At 40.6% G+C, this 19,904-nt stretch overlaps 1 protein-coding gene across 1 annotated transcript; it reads right to left on the reverse strand.

Moving 5' to 3' along the window:
- Positions 1 to 5,707: 5,707 nt before the first annotated feature.
- LOC100867635 (netrin receptor UNC5C) lies at positions 5,708 to 18,840 on the reverse strand. The gene is made up of 13 exons (XM_003689543.4): positions 18,225 to 18,840; positions 15,734 to 15,948; positions 14,299 to 14,512; positions 10,031 to 10,369; positions 9,111 to 9,278; positions 8,704 to 8,868; positions 8,173 to 8,208; positions 7,836 to 8,106; positions 7,614 to 7,762; positions 6,798 to 7,531; positions 6,301 to 6,689; positions 6,126 to 6,227; positions 5,708 to 6,045 (listed from the first exon to the last, which is right to left on the reverse strand). Exons 1-13 carry the CDS (start codon positions 18,283 to 18,285, stop codon positions 5,874 to 5,876), a joined length of 3,015 nt encoding a protein of 1,004 aa, XP_003689591.1. The 5' UTR covers positions 18,286 to 18,840; the 3' UTR covers positions 5,708 to 5,873.
- Between the last annotated feature and the right edge of the window lie 1,064 nt (positions 18,841 to 19,904).

The following is a 19,904-nucleotide window of genomic DNA, read 5'->3' on the forward strand; positions in this document are numbered from 1 at the left end:
ATCGTGCCACATCCACGCAGACAAAAATCTTTCTAACAAAGAAAGAAGAAAAGAATAAAAGAAAGAGAGAGAGAGAGAGAGAGAGAGAAACAGAAGTAGAGACTAGATATCACGCGCTACTATGAGACCTAGATTCGAATCTGAGCAAGTCCCCCGGGGCCTTTTCCACCCTTTTTCCCCGGGTCTACACGTGTACCCGTCGTGGTGGATAGATGTATTGCAACGCTTTCGAACACAAATCTTCGCCCGGTGCTCGGTTGATCGCGCAGCTGATTGCTGTCACGAGCGAACGAGCCAGCTCTGTAAGTCCTCTTGTATATTGCTCAGGCGTAACCGGTCCGTAGACAAAAGCGGCGAAACACCTCGCGCAATAACCGATCGACAACAAGGCTCTCGTCGACGCGGCAATTCTCTTTCTCTCTCTCTCTCTCTCTCTCTCTGCGCGACGTGTTATCTCGGATCCAACGTTTGATCGAGGGATTCGTCGAAACGAGATCGAAGGATAAGGGGCGCGTAATTACACGGAGGAAGCGGCATCGAATCGTCGTGATGTGACCATTGTTAGAAATTCCATCCCTCCGCTCTATATGACTACGCAAATCCCGGCGATTAAGTGGATACGTAATTCCAAGTTTCATCCCTAGACTTAGGTTGAGTCTAAATCTTATCTAAGTGGTGGGTATCGGTAAGTTCGGTATTTTGAACCCTCTGCCGATACGCTGTATAATTTTGGATTTTCTCTTTTGCGTTATTCCTGTCGCGTTGTATGCGTGGATAGAATTGTTAGGCGAATTTCCAGATCTACTCGGTTATGACATGTAACACGTTGGTATTTCTTAGTTTGTTTCTACGGTGAATATTCTATGCGTAGAAATTTTACATATAGAGTCTCGTTTTTTTTCCTGTTATACCTTATATGTTTTGTAGAAAATAAAAATTAAAAGTGATAAATAATTATTTACAAAATATGATTATCGTTATAATACTTTTATAATTCCAACTTCTTTCTAAAGTGAGTGAGTGAAGCTCAAAGTTAATAGAGTTTTGAAATTACTTTGTAAATAGTAATTTATTTCGTTTCGTAACAATGCTTCGATGCAATGATATTTATATGATTTTTTTTTTAATTTTGGATTATAGAATTTTACGAATTGATAAAGTTTTCTCGGAAAAAACCGAGACATCCTATGAATATTTAATATATTCTATTTCTATTTTTTTAATAGAAAAATTTAAGACAATTTGAAAAACATGATTTAAGAATTTTCTAGTCATAAATCGAAAAAAAAAACATATCTACTATCAATTATTTAAATATGAAAAATTATTAACCTATCTTTTATAATGTAACATTGCAAGAAGATTCTAAAAATCTCAAACACCCGATCGAGAATATTTAAATTATACATCTTAATTTTAATATTCTTCTAGACCGAAAGAACACGATTTCTTGAACGAAGCCTCCATTAATCCTCAACAAGACACGTATTCACAACGACCATGCCAACACGATCGAAAACAGTCACAGTTAGACTCGTTCGAGTGGCGGTAAAGTTTCCTTAATTAACAGAACCGCGTATTTAATACCAGTCTGAGGAAGAGAAGGAGAGTGGTGGCCAAATTTCCCGCGAAATCGTCATTTATCCGTTGGACCGAGCGTTATGCAAATCGTACGACTCGCATAACTCAACGGCGGCTCGCGGATTAAAGCCTGGGCGTTTCCATGCAAATATCGAGGGGATAGACGAGTGGGCCAAGGAAACTGCTCCGCTTCATCGATACAAACGCATGGACACCGCGGCGGGCAAATTCGTGGACGGGCAAGGCGTCCTTCGTGTGGACGAATAAATACGATCCTCGAGCGCGCTATTTACGTTCGTACGACGGTTTGGTTTACGGTGACTTGCAACCAAGTTGCATCGCAATTTGTAAAGTCACGGGTGGAGACGTGATGGAGAATTGCTTTACGATCTTACCTTACCGTAGCGACGCGTTGTAAGAAAATGTATGCAGATTGGGGCTGTGTTTAGATTCCGACGAGCGCAACCGAGTCGAGATCGAGGCTGGCGGGAGGGAAGGGTTGGATTATGTATGTGGAGAGGATTGAGGAGGGCTTTCCGGATCTTGGATGTGATATTGGATGGTTTTGGGTATGGCTGCTGGACTAGTGAATGTATTCGGTGGAATTTTAGAATATTGAGAAGAAAGTTTCGATATTTTCAAGTTTATGCTATAGTAACTCGCGAAAAATTTTTGTAAACTGGAATCGATTGGATAATGAATTTTTTTAAGGGTGTTTTTGATCAAACTGTGTTTTCTTATCGTTATAAAAAATTTTTATAAGCTAGGAAGAGCTTTTGATAACTAAGTATCTAGTATAACTACTTTTTTATTTTGAACATTTTATTTTCTGTAGATTCATAATATCGAAATTCGTATAAAAATATTATTAATTAATATGAAATTTAATAAATTTTGATTAAAATTTTGGTATGAAACTGTCAATAGTATATTTATATCATTTTAATTACAAAGATGAGTATAATTTCTCTCATAACTAAGTATCTATTTTTTTATTTTGAACATTTTATTTTCTTTAGATTCATAATATCGAAATTCGTATAAAAATATTATTAGGCGATATGAAATTCAATAAATTTTGGTTAAAATTTTGGTATGAAACTATCAATCGTATATTTATTTCATTTTAATTATAAGGATGGGTATAATTTCTCTCAAATTTAAAATATATCTTCAAATATCATGCACAGATATAATTCTCTCACAAAAATTCTCAGGAATCATTCCATAGTCAAATAGGATAAAACCGTTTTATCGTTATTATTCCATTTCTTTATTAAATTAATTCGTCGATCGTACCTTCCCAATTTTTGCGGGGATTATATATAAAACGTGTGTAGCATGACGTGCAAATACGCGGCAAATTTATTGCTCTTTACTCGCGGATGTCGTGGAATTCCACGATGGAATTGTTTCGAAACTATGCGGTCACGATTTTTGTTTCCGCGTCGCGGCAAAAAACCGGCCGGACGACAGCGAAAAAATGTTCCTTCCGACTTTTAGAAATGCTTTCGTATCTTTTTTTTTTTTTTTATTTTCATTTGTTGTGTTTCCTCGAAAATACTCGCTTTACGCGTTTCAATCGTTATTTTTTTTTTCTTCCTCTGTGACATTTTAACTTTTTCTCATTCAGGAATTAAATTGATCACTTTTTAAAATTTTTAATTTTTAAAATATGGAATTGAAACTACTCTATAAACTTTTCAATGTTTCTTAATTTTTCATTTTACTTAAAAAATAATTCGTACAAAAAATCTACTTTATGTATTTTATTCAGAAATATAAATTTGATATTTTTCATCTCGAATATTCATCTCGAAGAATTCGTTTCAAAATACTATCTATGCTCGTTAAGAAAATAATTTTCAATAAAGGAATAATCCTCGATACGATTTCAACCTCGTTTTCCCGCAATATTCTTTTCATCAGGATTTTTCTCTCTCGAAAGGATTCCTTCTCCTTATATCGCGAATTTTCTTTTATATCCTTTCTATTAGATGTAATTATCCGGAAGACCCCTGGTCTCCAATATCACACACACACACACACAAACACGTGTATCATACACATAAAACACTGATTACATTTATTTCATACCTAATCCCCTTCAACTCGTTAATTCTCATTCAAATCAAAAAAGAATATATAAAAATAATCAACGAATATAATATCCGTATATACGCACATCTGTATCGATTCAAGTCAAATCAAACTCATCAACCCGAATTTCCCTTAACAAGACCGACCCTTCGACCTCATCCTCAATCCAAACAGCACACAAATCCAAAACTCGATCCCGTCTGAATTATCCTCGCAAGCCGAGCCACAATCACGGGGCCACAACCAAAGTATCGCAAAACTCGATGTACACTCCTCTTATCTAATCAACCAATTACCACCCCATTTCCTATAATCCTATCTGTACACAATCACAATCTGTATCGCTGTTGTTTCGTCAAATATATCAGGCAAAGTCATGCAACGTTTACACATTAATCATACACGATCGAACAATAATCGCCACCCCTCCTCCCCCGCGGTCACGGCAATTAGTTGCATAATTTATTCTCGTGGAATCCTCGATTCCCCGGACAAGGAAGGAGGGGGAGGGGGGACGGATGGGTCGAGATCGATTTCCAGGCTCGATCGCGATATCTCCGGACAATTCATAAAGGCAGACACCGGCCACCCTTCGCCGGTGTTGGCTTGGTTTTGCACGCGTCGTACGATGGCCCTCGAGGGTGTGGAACGCAGGAGGGAGGAAAGGGGGTGGTCGAACATCGGGGGTTGCGTGTGCGTGACCGGACCTCCCGCGTTAACGGAAGCGGCCCGCCAATCTGATTGGCCTATCCTTCTCGTAATTGCCTGTAGATCCCAATCGCGATTAGTCGGGGAAATTAATACGGTTCTGGATGCGGAATTTATGCGACTCTGACGTGGATTATGCATATAGGATGGCCGAGCTGCAATAACCGCGTCGTTACACGATGGCGTTATCGCGGCGTTGTGATTGTGCTCGTTCGCCTTCTCGATTTTAATCGGCGACAGGATAGGTTAATATGGGGCGAGATTGATGGAATCTCTGCGCTTTCGAATTAGATTATTATGGGGAACGTGATTCCTACAATACTAGTTTCCTTGGGGAAAACGTTTCAGAAGTTGGTCTTTAATTTGTGGGATTTTGGAGTATGGGGATGTGTAATGGTATTTTCGAATGGTAATTAGTTATCATCAAAAACTTTTAAGAGGAACTAAAGGTTCTTTTATGATAGTTTTTGATAGAGTTTGGATAATTAGTAGCTTAAATATTCGTATACGCAAAGTCGAGAATAAAATTCACCATCTGATGGATTTCCATCGCGCCGCAGTCGACAACCAATAATCGACATCGAGGCGTGACATCGTTCAGCTTTCACAATCGATCATTTCCTCCATATTTCAACAGTTTTCGAAGCGAAAAAGACAGTGACCGCGTGAACATCGAATCTGTATTTGCGAAATTAACTCGAAAGGGTGTATCCAGTATCTTGAACGACCCAGATCAGCACAGCCATTGTCTGATGGAATTAGCACCAGCATCCTCCGTGATTAAACGTCCACCACCATGGTTCCATGGTTCTTGGAAGAGGGTTCTCTCACGAAGGGAGAAGTTAAGGGGAGGAGAAGGCAAAGGGATACATGCATACCTATATGAGGGCTACGCATACCTATAGCTCCTCGAAACCTGCCAGAATCCCAGCACCCTCACTTCCATTTAACCGGATAATGTCCATTGTTCCGAGCATCCCACGCATCCTTGGACGCAATACGTAGAGGCACGGACTGAAATGCTCGCGATACTACGACGAATGGCAGCCAAATGGCCGGTTAAATGTACTCGCGACTGCATTCTGTTGGCACCGAGTTCACGATCGTTTCAGAGGAACACCAATCCTTGGTATTCAGGTGTAAATTGGTCTTGAGTGTCTCGTTTCGCTTCCGCTCTGCTCACAGTTGCGAAACTAAAGATCTTGAGAATTTTCGTTGGACCAGAATAGGAAAGGATTGGAATTGAATTGTTCGTTTTAGTGGGTGATTTTGGAATATTTGTTGAATAATTTTCAGGTTTTTGGAAAACGAGGCGGTATTTGCTATAAACGAGCTTTATGTACAAACACGATCGTTGCATCTATACAACGTGATTCTATATCATCGATTCCTCTTATTCGTAATATAGACGATTCTTTTATATGTACAAAACATTGTAAAATCTTAAACGATGAATGTCTCGTTGGGCAGTGATGGTTCGTAACTCAAATCCATGGACCAAGACGACTTTCGAGAACATTGGCGGCGTCCACGCGTCCCATCAGTCTTAAGTGGTTCAATAGGTCTGCTAGAGCTGTGGCCTCTTGATGTTTCGCTTCCCACAGATCCAAGATATGCTCCGTTGGACTGGCTTTCGTCGCGAAATAATCGACGTATCTGAATAAAATCATCACTTACTTCAATCTTTCATTGTCTTTTAACTCGGTGAAAAAAAAAAAAAATCGATAAACTCTCACCGATCTACTTGAAGTCGTTGCGCTAACATTCTCCAATCATTTCCTCGCGCGCTTGGCGGATCAAGACACTGACACAACTGTTTTCTAAGCGTTTTAGAAAATCTTCAAGGGGGAAAAAATCAATTAATGATCTATATGGGGATCAAGAAAAGGGATAAAAAAGAAGACGCTATACCTGAACGGTCTGGGAACGACGGATTCGGTCGATCTGTTCGAATTCTTTCCACGAAGAACGATTGATGATTCGGACTTTGTGGTCCTCTTCCCACTGGATCCGTTCCTCTTCATCAGATCTAGGTCAATTCTCAGGAACAATGTGTGCTCTTCGAAACCGCATTGACAGACACGTAGCTCGAAACTGAGCCTCAGATCGCCAACTGTTTTCTCGATTCTGAATGATCTTCTCACGCTGGTCCTCGTAGAAGACCAGATTCGACGATGCGGTATCTCTTGCCGTTCCACAAATCCGCTTTCTCTGTCCTCCAAATCGATTCGAAGCGGTGAACTGCCGGCTCTGAAACCTAAGGCTCCGTGGTCGATACGAGTACCACCTAGCCGACGTTCCTGTACCAATGGATGACTAGTCTCAGACAATATTATATAAAACAATTCGAAAAATAGAACAATATTTGAGATTTGATCTGAAAATTGAAAATAAATATCTATATTGACCTGTTCTATTACAAGCTTGAAAGCAGCTTTTGTATCCTCCATCAGATGGCACCTGATATGATCTCTTTCACGTGACAAGAACACAGCCACGCAAATTCTCTTTACCGCGAGTCCTGGCGCCACCACAGAATTCTCCCCAGCCACTGCGTATACACTAGGAGTCTCGGTGACCAAGAAAACTCCGGAATGATCTAGTTGCGCAAACGGTTGACCGGGAAGATTTATAGGTTCACCTCCCAGAGTCAAAATCTTTCTCCACATCGAGCTCGAGGTAAGATTAGAACTGGTGGAGGAGTTGCTCGAGTTGTTGGATCGAGTCTCGAGATCAAGGTCGGTCGACCAGAGACTCAGTTCCCAGTTACCAGTCCTGAGTTCAGCACAATGTTCGAATTGCAAGATCACTGGCTTCACCAGGTCTATTCCACTCGGACCACAAGCCACTACGGCTGACAACAGAGTCAGACTGGGCGGCAAACTAGGTCTTAGGGAGTCGTCTCCAAGGACGGCCAAATGTAAACCGTGTCTTCTTCCACGGGAGATAGCTCCTTCGGGTACAGACATCGAGACTCCAACTTCGGGAACCACCAAAAGCGCACCTTGCTCGTCTACCATCGCTCTTACAATGAACCCACTAGAATCCTCGTGATTCCTGTCGTCCTCTCCAGTTCTATCTTCGTCATCGTGCTCGTCGTCGTCCTCGTTGGTGCTTTCTTGATTCGCCTGGCAGGTGGAACCTAAAGACCAGATGTTACCAAGACTGGTCACTATACTCGTTGTCTGATCGTCGTGTTCGAGTTGATGGTACTTGTTTCTTACGAGATGATCGGCCCTCCTCGTTATCCGATAAGCCTCTGCCACGCTGCGAATTCTTGCAGGAAGATCTGGTCACGGAGGAGCTGGGCGATGGCCTGGTGGTCGAGGGCAGCGAGAGCTGCGGCACGTCGTAGTGATGCTCCGAGCAAGATCTGCGTATCGTCAGAGAGACTTTCAACGGGGGACAAGAATCGAACGGGGTTTAATTCCTCGAGGGTCGTTTACCTAGACATCCTAGACGCGTTCGACTCGTCTATCACTTGCTCCAACCGCCTGTCCACCGAGAGAACCGTACGATCGTTCTTCGACACTACGGATTTCGCGAGATCACCCGGACGACGGAAGTCCAATCTGGCCACACCGTACAAAGCCTCCATCCTTTCCTTCCGACGCATCAATCGAACGAAGAAGATGGTGGTCAGCGCCAGAATGATCGCCGCCAGGCTCAGAGTGATCCAAAGAGCCAATATGTTTCTGTGATCGATCGCCCTGGTTGCTGCAGAAACGACAGCTTTCAAACTAACTTTCTATCGTTGGAACAATTCTTCGCAGTGGCAATTACCTTCCTTGAAGACTCTTGGTCCATCCTGTCCGAGAGCTACGTGGGTATAGCACGAAGACGAAGAAAGATGATTTACTTTATGAGATTTTTACCGTCTGATTCGCGATCAAACTTGCTAACAAGTCGAGCAGCACAAGTCGATTCGCTGACGTATCATCCTATTATATTCGTCGCGTTTCAACTCAACGACCCATACATCGAAAATTTAATCGAATCTCTCCCGGCGATGTTACATCTGTCATTGAACAATGGGAATATTTGCCGCGTCCAATGACCGGTTAATCGAGGAAGGTTACGAAGCAACGGTTAAAGGATCGAGGAGGCCTTTCTGCGAGTCATTATTAATTTAAATCGTATCTCAAGCATGCGGCCGCGAACGACGATCATCGGATGCGACTCTCGGGACAAGAGAAGCCTGTTCGCTCGTAATAAATTGTTCGGCCCCGGTCACGGTGAGATAAAAAGAAAGGCGAAAGAAAAAGAAAGAGGGAAAGGGAGGGAAAAGGAGGCAAGAACGCAGCTGGGGCTCACCATTACATCGATCCGCGGAACAAGACTCGACGATGACGTCCTTGCCTTGACAGGGACGGCCACCATTGCTCGCCGGGGGGTCGTTGCAGGATCTCCTTCTTATTCTGGAACAATCGGGACCGCATGCGGACCAGGAGGACCAGCTTGACCATCTGCCGTCGACCGCTGAAAGGCAACGGGCGAACTTGAAAATCCCGATTAAATCTCGTCTTATCAGAGATGTATCCCCGGCCACGGTGGAACGATTACATCTCGTTGTTGTGTTCAGTGTCTGGAGGATGTCCTCGTCTTTGATCGTTTCGTCGATGGGACAGGGAACAAGACTGTTTTGAGCTCGAGAAAGGGTAACAGCCATCGTACTGTATCATTGTAATTGTTTTGTAATTGGCTGGTGCTGTCTGGCTTACCGGGACAGGAAGGATTGCACTCGACCCTCTGCGTGGCTGGACCCGGACAGGCTTGACCCCCATTCATGGCCACGGGATTCGTGCACGTTCGCGTCCTCTTTTGTACACCTCGGCCGCAACGGGTGCTGCAGTCCGACCATCCGGACCAAGAGGACCACCCGCCGTTCACTTTGGGAACGAATCCAAAACGGATGGAATATTATTGGACGGATTAAGTATAAGATTATAGTCGACAAGAAAAGTAATACGACAAAGTGGTAATTTGAAGCATTAAACCCTTTCGCTCTTAATAACGGTCAGGAAAATATTTTTTTTTGGAAGAAAAAAGTAATTTTATTAAAGGACAGATAGAGATATAAAATTAAATTCATACGAATTTACGGATGATAGTTTAACAGTAGAGATAATTATTATCATTCCATCGTATCGAAGATAGTATACAAGTACTTGTAGATGCAAGATAAAGCTGACTCAAAACATAGCTACCCACCGTGATTAACATACCACCAAGACTTGTTCAACAGTAGCGTATTGGCTACCAGTTCCACCGTAGCGAAAGGGTTAACGATGCGTGATAGCACTACTCACTTTTCTCGCCATGATGCCAGATACAATTTACGACTAGAAAGTTCTCAAACCAACAATAAGCAGAACGCAATTAGGAAAACATAGAAAAACGTTTCGACAAAAACGAGCTAAATTAAACTCCGAGTCTCATTAAACTGCTTCGGAAACAGCAATTATCACCTACCTGCTCGACCTGCTAAACTACGCAATTTCTCACGCAATACTCTTCCAAACTCTTCATTGTTCTACACCTTCCCTCCGTTATATTAATTATCTCTCGATCATTGTTTCCAATTACGTTCAGACTCGATGCAATATTCATCAAGATCCCACGGAATTCGCAAAATTCTCACCGTAAACCGTCAACACGGCCGGTTCACTGACCCGCCTCGCGGCGATGTTCTCAGCGACGCACGAGTAATTCCCCTGATGCCTCAGCTCTGCCTTTCCCAGTATCAGGTGTCCATCGCCGGTCTGTACGAAGTTGCTGGCCCCTGTCACGTCGTTCGGTATGCTGTCGGCCACGGAGGAAGCCGGTGTCGAGCCGGCGATCGTCTCGAGAGGCGAGCCGTTCTTCAGCCAATACACCTTCGGTTGGGGCACCCCCAGTGGCGGGGTGCAGCGGAGTTCCGCGTTCCGTCCAGCCTCCACGGACAACGAGTACGGCGGCGACAGGAAGTGCTTCTTCAGGTCTGTGCACGAGGACCACCAGGCGAGGGCCGGTGGTAGGCTTTTTTTTAATATTCAGCCGGGGAAACACGAGGCACGAGAGGTCGACGAGACAGCGGAGGGAGGGGGGAGATAGCAGCGAGGGAGCAGGGCACTCAGCGATATTAGGCCGCGTGTATAAATGCAGGGGTGCTTTTATAGGCCGCGTCTCTATGCTCTGCATTCGAGCAGAGCACACTGGTCAGGAAAGGCAGAAAAAGATTTTGCTCGATCCGCGAGGCTGTCGAGGGTTGCTGCTGAATTCGTGCGCCAGCCAACGTCATATTATTCGGTGTGTGGCGGATACGCGGAAAAATAGCCGCTTTTATATATCATTTGTGAAGGGAACGGTGTAAGTAAAGTAAAATGGCGTCGAGTACTCTCCCCTGATCCACTCTGTAACATTCTTGCGCCGCTGTCTAGACCACCTCGATGCTATGTTGTTATCAGAGACGTGTTTTTAATACGTGAATGGGAAGGACGAAATCGATTGGATGTGGAGATCATGCTGGAGAATGATTTTGGGAGAGACGGATTTCGTTTTTTTAAAAAATTGTTGAATTGAATTCTTTAAAATTTGGAAACTACACTTAGATGTGTAGATTTGCCATAGATAGTTTTCAAAAATATCTCCAAGTTACAAGAATACTTTAAAAGTATCGAGTGTTATCAATTTTTATATCGATCTTATTTAATATGTTTTGTGAAATTTTTTCATTAAATTATTATTATTATTATTATTAAAAAAGCAAAGTAGATTTTCTGCAAGGATAATAAATATTCGATAAATATAAAAAATAAAGTTGTAAAACGATAAAAAATGCAACAAAATTCAAAATGATTGAGAATGATACTTGTTCTTGTGAAAAAAAAATGGATATATAAAAGACATTTTCACACTTTTTAAAAAAGTTCATGAATAGCAAAATCTAAAACACACATATCGATGATTTTAAATATAATTAACATTGAAAAGTATTCTATAAAATTGTTCAATATTAATTTTAACATATTTCTAACATATTCAAGATATACTTGGAGTGTTAAATTTTAGAAAAGCTTGAAACCTTAAGGATTAAAGGAATTTATTTGTTTTATATCAATCTAGATAATTGAATCTAATATTTTTGTTTTCAGAATTTCGTTTAATTTTATCAATATTCTTAGAAATCACGTTCGCGGTTTGCTCGTTCTCCAATTCCAGCAATAAAGCTTGGCGCGAATCATCGTTCTAGACGTGCAACAAAATTACCGTCATATTATTAATTAAACCAGTCGGTTTTCTCAAGTGGATCGCGCAGAATAGCACGGTATTCGACTACGAAACATCACGACGATCGATACGCCGCGTATTCAATTTCGAAAGCACGTCCGTTTCCTGTTTGCTAGCAAATACGGATTTAATTCTATGTCCTGTTTGTCTCCTGTGTATTTGCGCCCCACGTCTGAGAGAAAATTGCTCTTTCGACTCTTGAACTTTCACCTATTTTTGTGGGAATAGCCTCTTCGATTTCGTCGATCCGCAATGGAATAGAAATAGAACTATGAAAGGAAAAATAAGAAAGAAGAGAGACTAAAGAGTGTTTTTGATACGAGCATTGGTTACATCGAATGATTTTAGTGAGTGATTTATTCTATTAAGGAACACTATTCATTGATAATGAAATTTTGCAAATTATTTTGTGATTGTAAATGTATGTCATTGCATTGGAAATTAAAAATAAAAAAAACAAATTTTTCATCAATTGAATAATGTTCCTTTATTAATTAGTAATTATTTCATAATTATTACTATTTTACATAACAATTAAATGATAAATTTTCTTTTTCCTTCTTTCTGAAAAAATTATTCACGTATTAATCAGTTTTTCATTTTAATTCCACCAATAAAAATTTCATTTCTTCAATTACATTTATTTAAACAAAAAAACTATCTTAAAATCTCTTTTTTTAAATCGAACTAATATTTTTCGTTCAAATCTCTAATATTTCCAACTCAATTCACAATCTTTTTCAAATTCTTTCTAGATTCTTTTTCCATCAAACCGTCAGACACTCACAATTAGTCTCAAAAGTCGCGCGGATCGACTCGCATTGTCATGCAACTCTCACCATCTCGATTCACAGGTTACCGTTCCAATTTACATGGCAACAATACACCGACTCACCCCCACCTCCCTTCCCCCATAAAAATAAAAAAAAAAGCAGAAAGAAAGAAAGAAACAAAATCGAGCGAACGGTGATCGGAAGGGTGGCTCACCGATTCTGTATTCACAGGTGTTTGCTTTGCAATAGAATATCGATTAGATTTTGGAACTCGGGTTTACGCGTCACGAGATATTCGGTGAAAACAAGCGAGCGCGGCATCCCTCGCGCCGCAACCAAGCTAACCCTCGCCGACAGCCAAGCTTACCGGAGTGAATTTCGCGGCGGGTATCTCGAAAACCCCTGTTCCAGAGCCGGCTCTGTGCTAATCGGGTTAATGAAGTTACGTTTTATGACCGATTCCAGGTGCTAGTTGCTCCCGGCCATTTTCTCTGTCCGACCGCCGCTCAAGCTAAACCCTCCCCCTCCCCTTTCACAGCTCGCTCGAATACATGCTACAATTGCGCGTTAATTCGTTCCCATCCGCTTTCCCTTCACTTTTGTATTTTTTTTTTTTTATTCTCTTTTGCTTTCTTTCTTTTTTTTTTTTCTTTTTTCCTCTCGCCCTTCTCTCATTGCACCATTGGAATTATGAAGACTATTAGTCGACGAATCGTTCGTTTTAATTACATCGTAACATCCTGTCTTTAATGGAGCAACCTGGCGATAAAAGTTTAATAGGAATTTTTTTTTTTTAGGAACTATATTCGAAGGTTTTAATTTGGTAATAAAGGGAAGGTAGTTTTTATTTAGGGGTTTTATTCTTGGGACGAAAATTTGATTTGGTTAGGTTGATTGGAGGGGAGGATCTGTTCGATTAATTTTTCCCTACGTTACGTTGGTTTGTAATCTGTTCGTGTGATGAAATATACAGAACTATCGTGGGGAAAATCGTGGAAAGGAACGAATTGGAGGGTAGGATAAATTCACTGTTTCGGGGATAATTGAGTCTTCTTATTATTTGTTATCCCTACGAATTAGTTATTCAATGTCTACGATAGATTGATGTATAATTTATTTTTATAAAAGTATTCTCATTTTCAAAAAAAAAAGTAAAGAATTATTATTTACTTGTTTGAGTTGGAATTTTTTATTTGAAATGTTTAATTTAATTTCCACACATTGAACTTTTTCCATTATCGTATCGTAAAACAATTTTAAATATAAAATTGTTATCGTATATATAATATTTAAAATATTATTCTCCTTATAAAATCACGATTAAATTTTTTTATAAATAATACAAAGAAATAATATCATTCACGTTATTTTCACAAATGTTTAATCCCTTTAAAAACTTTTCATTACAAAAACTTTTACTAATAAAAGCAAACAACTCGAAACACTCATAATATTTTATTTTACTTGACAATCACTGCTTTGAAAGTATCGTAAAGTTTCCTTTGATGCCTCATAACGTCCCTTAGAAGAGCTTAATTTTTATCTTTATTTTCACAAATCTTTGATATTAAATCGGAATAATCAAGAGGGATAAAAGAGGATCGCATTTTATAAAAAGTTCTTTAAAAAGGGACGGAAAAAACGCTATACTTCTCCAACAGGCAAATAGAAAACCGACATAATCTTGGTAACTTCGTATTTTTGTTTCAAATCGAGTCTCGAAAATGCGATTTCGAAGATCCTTTCGAGTATCAAAAGCGGGGAAGTACGAAAAGGGACGGTCTCCTAGTCAAGCTCGAAGGGAAGCTCGAAGAGGAAAAAAGAGAGAGGAGCCGAACGGATAGATTGGAGAGTGTTCTCTACTTACAAGCGACCTCAACCGTGGCAGGCTGCCCTCGAATCTGACCTGGTCCCGACCATGCCACGCACTCGCACTTGAACCTCTCCCTACCGAAGTACTCCTCGACCTCATTCCTCGTCACGTTCAACTCGACCTCGACGACCCTTGTTCCGGTACGAGGGTCGACAAAATCCTGGTGCTGCGACCGTTCAGCCCGGTCACCGTTACAGCGAAAATACACCTGCAATGCAGCGGAATAAGACGGATGGTAATTGGCGAAAGGGGCAAGGGGAGAGCACGGTTGTCCACGTCGTTCTCGAGTGGTTAATAAGGGTGGAGAGGAAAATGACGAAGGGAAACGGCCAGAGACGACTTAGGCCAGACTTGCCACACGAAAGTGTGAAACCCAAAAAGGTATCCTCTCTCTCTCTCTCTCTCTCTCTCGTGGTGAAAAGTGACGCCTTTGTTACACCATTTTTAACGTTCTATCTAGCGAATTCTATTGTTTCGTAGAGTACGGGGATCTAACGAGATCTTAGTAGGTTATTTCGTTGTAGAGGTTGTTGCTCGATGAACCGCTGCAATTTTCAGGATTTTCAGGAAAATTGGGACATGCGAAGTAGTGTTTCCAAGTTCTTTGAAGTTGGCGAGGTTCATTAAAGTGAGATTTCAAGCAGCGTTTGTACAGGGATGAAACTTTTTTACATGAATCGGATGTGTGCGCGTCAGGGAAGGAAGCATGTTTCAAGCTAGTGCTATTTATATTTTCGTCTCTATATACGAAAATTTATCGTAGTTTCTTTCGATTTTGATATTTTAAATGAAATTATTTAACTAATCTTATCTAACTTAATTTAATTGCAGCTCATTCTGTCGAAAAATCATTAATTTGGAACTTAAAATTATTGTATGAAAAAAAAAATATGCGAAACGATATTATATTATTCAAATTTTCTTTTTCTTTCATAGAATTAATAACAGAGAATAAGTTTTATAAAATTCAATTTTTCTTAAACCAATAATTTTCTGACATAAATAGCATATAATAATATTTTTTTTGCTGGAAATAAGAAGCTGCATCCTTTCAAGTACAATTCCATTCAAAAAACCAAAATTAACCTTCAAAATATAACTTCTGTTTATAAAGAATTGTAATATATCTTCCAAATAATTTTTTATATAAAATAATAAAAACACTAATATTTTTTGCATACTGTGAAAATTTTTGTGATTGAAATTGATTGTTTCATTTACATTATTTAAAAAAAAAAAAAAAAAAGGAAACTATCCTCGAACGCATGCATATATCTCAGCAAAATTTAAAAAAAAATTAAAAATAAAAACATTTTTACTACGCACGTCTGTTGCAATATAAATATTTATACGCAATATGTCTGACAGTTGTATCAAAATTTTATTTTTCAAATTCTGTCTATACTAAATTTTTAGATCTATTTGTTACCTGAAGAGCATGAGCTGCGCGGCAATGAAGGGTCGCAGGTTTCCCCTTCACCACGAACGTGTCAACAGGCTCGGCCAGGAAGATCGGCAACGAGCCACCGGCGATAAGATCGATATCGCTGGTTATCGTCGCGCTCTCGTAGTCACCGTAGTCATAATCGTCCACGGGATAATTATCCTCATCATCCTCCTCCGCGTCCTCCTCCTCCTTCGTGTCTGGAAATAAAGGGTGAGATTTTTACGCCGCCGGTTTTCCTTCAAATATCGAGCGAAAGATCTTTACAGAGTTTTATTGAATGAACGAAACGATAAAAGTTGGCGAAAGTGGGGTTTGAATGATTAATCCAATTATAGGAACTCGAGGGAAGTTCCCGCGAACTATGAATAAATGATCAACGTGCGTAACTTCGGGCGCATTAAACGCGGGGGAAAAATGAAGGTTGAAAGAGAATAGGGTAGGCGCAGAGTGTGTAAAGAAGAGAATGGTTCTAATTTTATGTTATTTTCATGGTCGAAGGTGCTTACGGATTAATTGGTATTTCCTTCCATAATTTATAAACTACCAAGGTAAAATGTTAAGTAATGTAGAATTCCTCCAATTCTTACTTTCTTTTCAGATTTCTCGTGATCTCTTAATCTCATAGATTCTTTCACATAAACTTTCAAACAATCCAATCAATAATTAGCTAATAATTCTCAAAGGAAAATTTACGATTTCTTAAATTTCATCCCACATCTAATAAGTAATCCATTCGTACAGAAACGATCATTATTTAATAATAACAATAGATTATAATTTAAAAACAAATAAAATCCTTCTTCCTTCCCTCGAGTTACAGAGCGTTCGTCCATTTCCACTTTAAACACTCGATTGAACATCGTGACTAATACTCGTATATAAAATAACCCGCAAAGAGTAAATTCAAGAGCCAATTCCGAGGGACCCGATCATCTTCGGTCTCTAACAAGCGAACTCTCTACGCGCGCTTGATACCCAACTCGATCGAATGTTTCTCCCAAGCGCGACACGGTAAATTTAGACGTCGCGCGATGGAAACGGTAAAGCCCGGTTTAACGATGCGCACGGGATTTTACGTCGTGTATCAGTCAGCGCGATCCACTCGCCTAGGGTATATCTTTTAGTCGTTTACGTTTACATTTCTCTTTTATCCGCGTTGCACGCCAAGTCCAGCCCCGAAACTTTATTACCCGGCACGGCTAGGCGATCGCGACTCGCTTGTTTGACTTGAAGCAGTAAACCGGGAGACGATTACCCCCGTTGTCACGCTCGCGGGAAAACATGTCACGATCCCGAGCCCCGGGCTTTGTAGAATATCAACGTTAGCACGAGTAAATTCGCCACTGCGAATATATCTCTTTCGAATGGGGGATGTTTGGGTTGGTGGTGTTCTAACGCGCACAAGTGTAAAGTTTTCACAGCAGTTGTTAAGTTTTAGCTCGCATCACAGAGGTTGATTTCTCGTTTTATTACCACTCTTGCTACATTTTTCGTGCGTATATTAACGCGAGAGAAATTGTTGGCTTGCCGAGCTTCTTATGGGGATTTGAGAATCGATTCATTTCGACTTTTACGATCCTCTTTTTCGGGGATCCTCTTCTTCTTCTTCTTTTGCGAGAAATTTACTCTTCGAAGAAAATGTATCGAGTTTTCATATAAGTTAATTTCGTGCAATTCTGTACAGTTAGATATAGATTGTTTCGCCGAGATACGAATTAATTCGTTTCTTCGAATTTATTTTTATCTAGAGATGACATTGAATTTTTTCGAGCGAGGTTTTTTTTTTGTTTTATCGATTTTTGTGAAATTATTTTGCCGTTTTTTTCGAGGATCCTATAGGCTAGGAAAATTTGGGAATTAATTCACTCGGAGCGTATTTTCGCGATCCTCTTTCCGGGATATGATTAATTGCCTCCAGTGTCGCGGACGCGTAGAATCAACGGCTAGGTTAATTTGCATTCTGCTCAGTTTTTGGTTACGTGTTAATCTTCGACGGTGGATTCAAAATACAATGGAACCTTTATTAATTTGAACCATGTATTTTTATCATTTCTTTTTCGATCGGGTTAATTGCGAAAATCATTTATAAAAGGAATTTTGAAGGGGAAGTTCAATAAGTTTATAAAACTTTATTAATAATTGGAAAAGTTTTGGATCTGGTTTTCCTAACCAGTTCAAGACGTATCGTGATAAGCAAAGTTTTCACGGAACAGCAATGCAAACGCGGCAAAAGTTCGCTATACCAACTGCAAACACCAACAACTCCGTAACAATTGAGATCAAACTGTTGTACAGCGGATGTATGGGAGGAAGGAATCGCGTTTGATACGAGGTTTCCAAATTGCAAACTCCAACCCTCGAATCACTATTTTCCAGAAGAACTCGCGATCCAAAAATTTAAATTGGTTAAACCCGGCCCAGACACCGTCTACTGCAAACCATAAGCCGCGTGGTTAAAATAAATCATCCTTACTCTCGAGGGTGCTGGCGAGGCGTAGAAGCGCGAGAAGCAGTATGCTGATCTTCAGCTCCATCCTCGGCTCACATCTCACTGAACCGTATCCCTCAACCACCTTAAATCTTAATCATTCAATTTGCACAATCTTGCTTAAAATTTCAAACGGCTTCACCCGTTGTCCATCTTCAACCTCCAAACTACGATCAACCTCCGAACATTAACTCTTCACATTGCTTCGAAGAAAGAAGAGAAAGAAATATCCCGATAAAACGAAAAAGAAACAAACCAAACCAAATTAAATATCTAAATTATTTCTTCCCTTTCTTCGAAAATTAAAGAAATAGAAAATAGAAAGAAAGCAAGCAAACCAAGGAAGAGAAGAGGATTAAGCGTTAATTGCAGTTTCAAATTACATGACGCGCGCGGTGCGGTCGGCTGCGCTTCCGTTCGAGCGTGCCGCGTAAGCGCGAGCAAGACGAGAGGGACACGTGACCGGGAAGACCCCCGATGCGCGCGCGATCCTCGTCGAACGGAGGAAACGGTGGGTTTCCACGGGGGTGAAATTCGCAAATGGAGGGTTGGCAGCGCACGATCCTCGCCGCTCGGCACGCGGTAGACGACTGAACTTGCCGACGTGCGCGCACCTCTATATATATATATATATACATATATACACATCTCGCTTCGATAGCGTCGCTCTTCTTCATCCCCTTGTCGTCGGGGGTGGCGGTGGTGGCGACGCCGCTGCCAGAGACGCGGAGGTGGTGGTGCGGCGCTACGGTTTGGAGAGGATGCCGGAGGCTGCGCCTTCTTTCCGCGGCGAGGAAAACCTTCTTCCGCCGCGGCGAGATCAGACGCGTGGCCCGCTCTTCTCGCTCGACCACCCTCCACCCTCCACCGATCCTCTTGTTTATCTTTATTTCCTCCTCCTATGAATGAGGGGAGGGGATGGGGGTCTGGACAGAAGAGGGAGGGGTAATTCGAAGTCAAACGAGTCACGTCACGCGGGCAACGTTCCAATAAAGTTGTTGGGAGGTGGAGATTATGTGTTTGGAATGAAATGAACCAAGGTTGACGGGGGTTGTGAGATATACGTGATATAAGTGATTCAGATATGGGGGAGGCTTTTAAGGTTTTTTTTGTTTGTAGATCTCAGTGCAAAGTTTCAGAGAGGATGAGGTGGAGAGATAATTTGGAATGAAATGAACCGAAGATGAGGTTTTGTTGAGGATTGAAGAAGTTGGGGGGAGGGGAGAGAGATGTGAAAAGCAAGCAGTTTACGGAATTCTAAGAGGGCGAGGTTTATTAAAGATAATTTCGAAAGAAACGAGTTGAAATTGTGTTTGGAATTTAAAAAGATTATTGTAGATTCTATCGTATATAGATCTAAAGGAATACAAATACAAAATATAGCAAAAGATGTAAAAAGGATATAAAGGATGAGGGATAAGTTTTTTTTTAATAAGAAAGAAGAACTTATTTAAATTTAAAATCTCATTTATTGCGAGGAACATTAATATTTTCGTCTTCCAATCGATCGAGGGTTTAATTCCAGATCAGAAATCTAGATCTGTAGGATGTTAAAAAAAAAAAAAAATGATATTCCTTTCCCTAAAAAAAAGTCTCTGTCCTCTGGTGGCCCGCAACGAACACTTATATCTTCTCTCGTTAAAATTAGCAAACCTAAATTAACAC

The sequence above is a fragment of the Apis florea genome, unplaced genomic scaffold, assembly GCF_048593485.1.
Source record: "Apis florea isolate Af1SG1 unplaced genomic scaffold, ASM4859348v1 contig_3787_pilon, whole genome shotgun sequence".
Classification (NCBI taxonomy): domain Eukaryota; kingdom Metazoa; phylum Arthropoda; class Insecta; order Hymenoptera; family Apidae; genus Apis; species Apis florea.

Bases quoted from the DNA above. Each gene is read 5' to 3' on its own strand.
- LOC100867635 (XM_003689543.4), bottom strand. From the start codon at position 18,285: ATGGAGCTGAAGATCAGCATACTGCTTCTCGCGCTTCTACGCCTCGCC. The intron at 15,949-18,224 runs GTAAGGATGATT...CTTTATTTCCAG, and splicing joins CCTCGCCAGCACCCTCGAGA to ACACGAAGGAGGAGGAGGAC. The intron at 8,107-8,172 runs GTAATTGCCACT...TCGTTTCTGCAG, and splicing joins ACCAAGAGTCTTCAAGGAAG to CAACCAGGGCGATCGATCAC.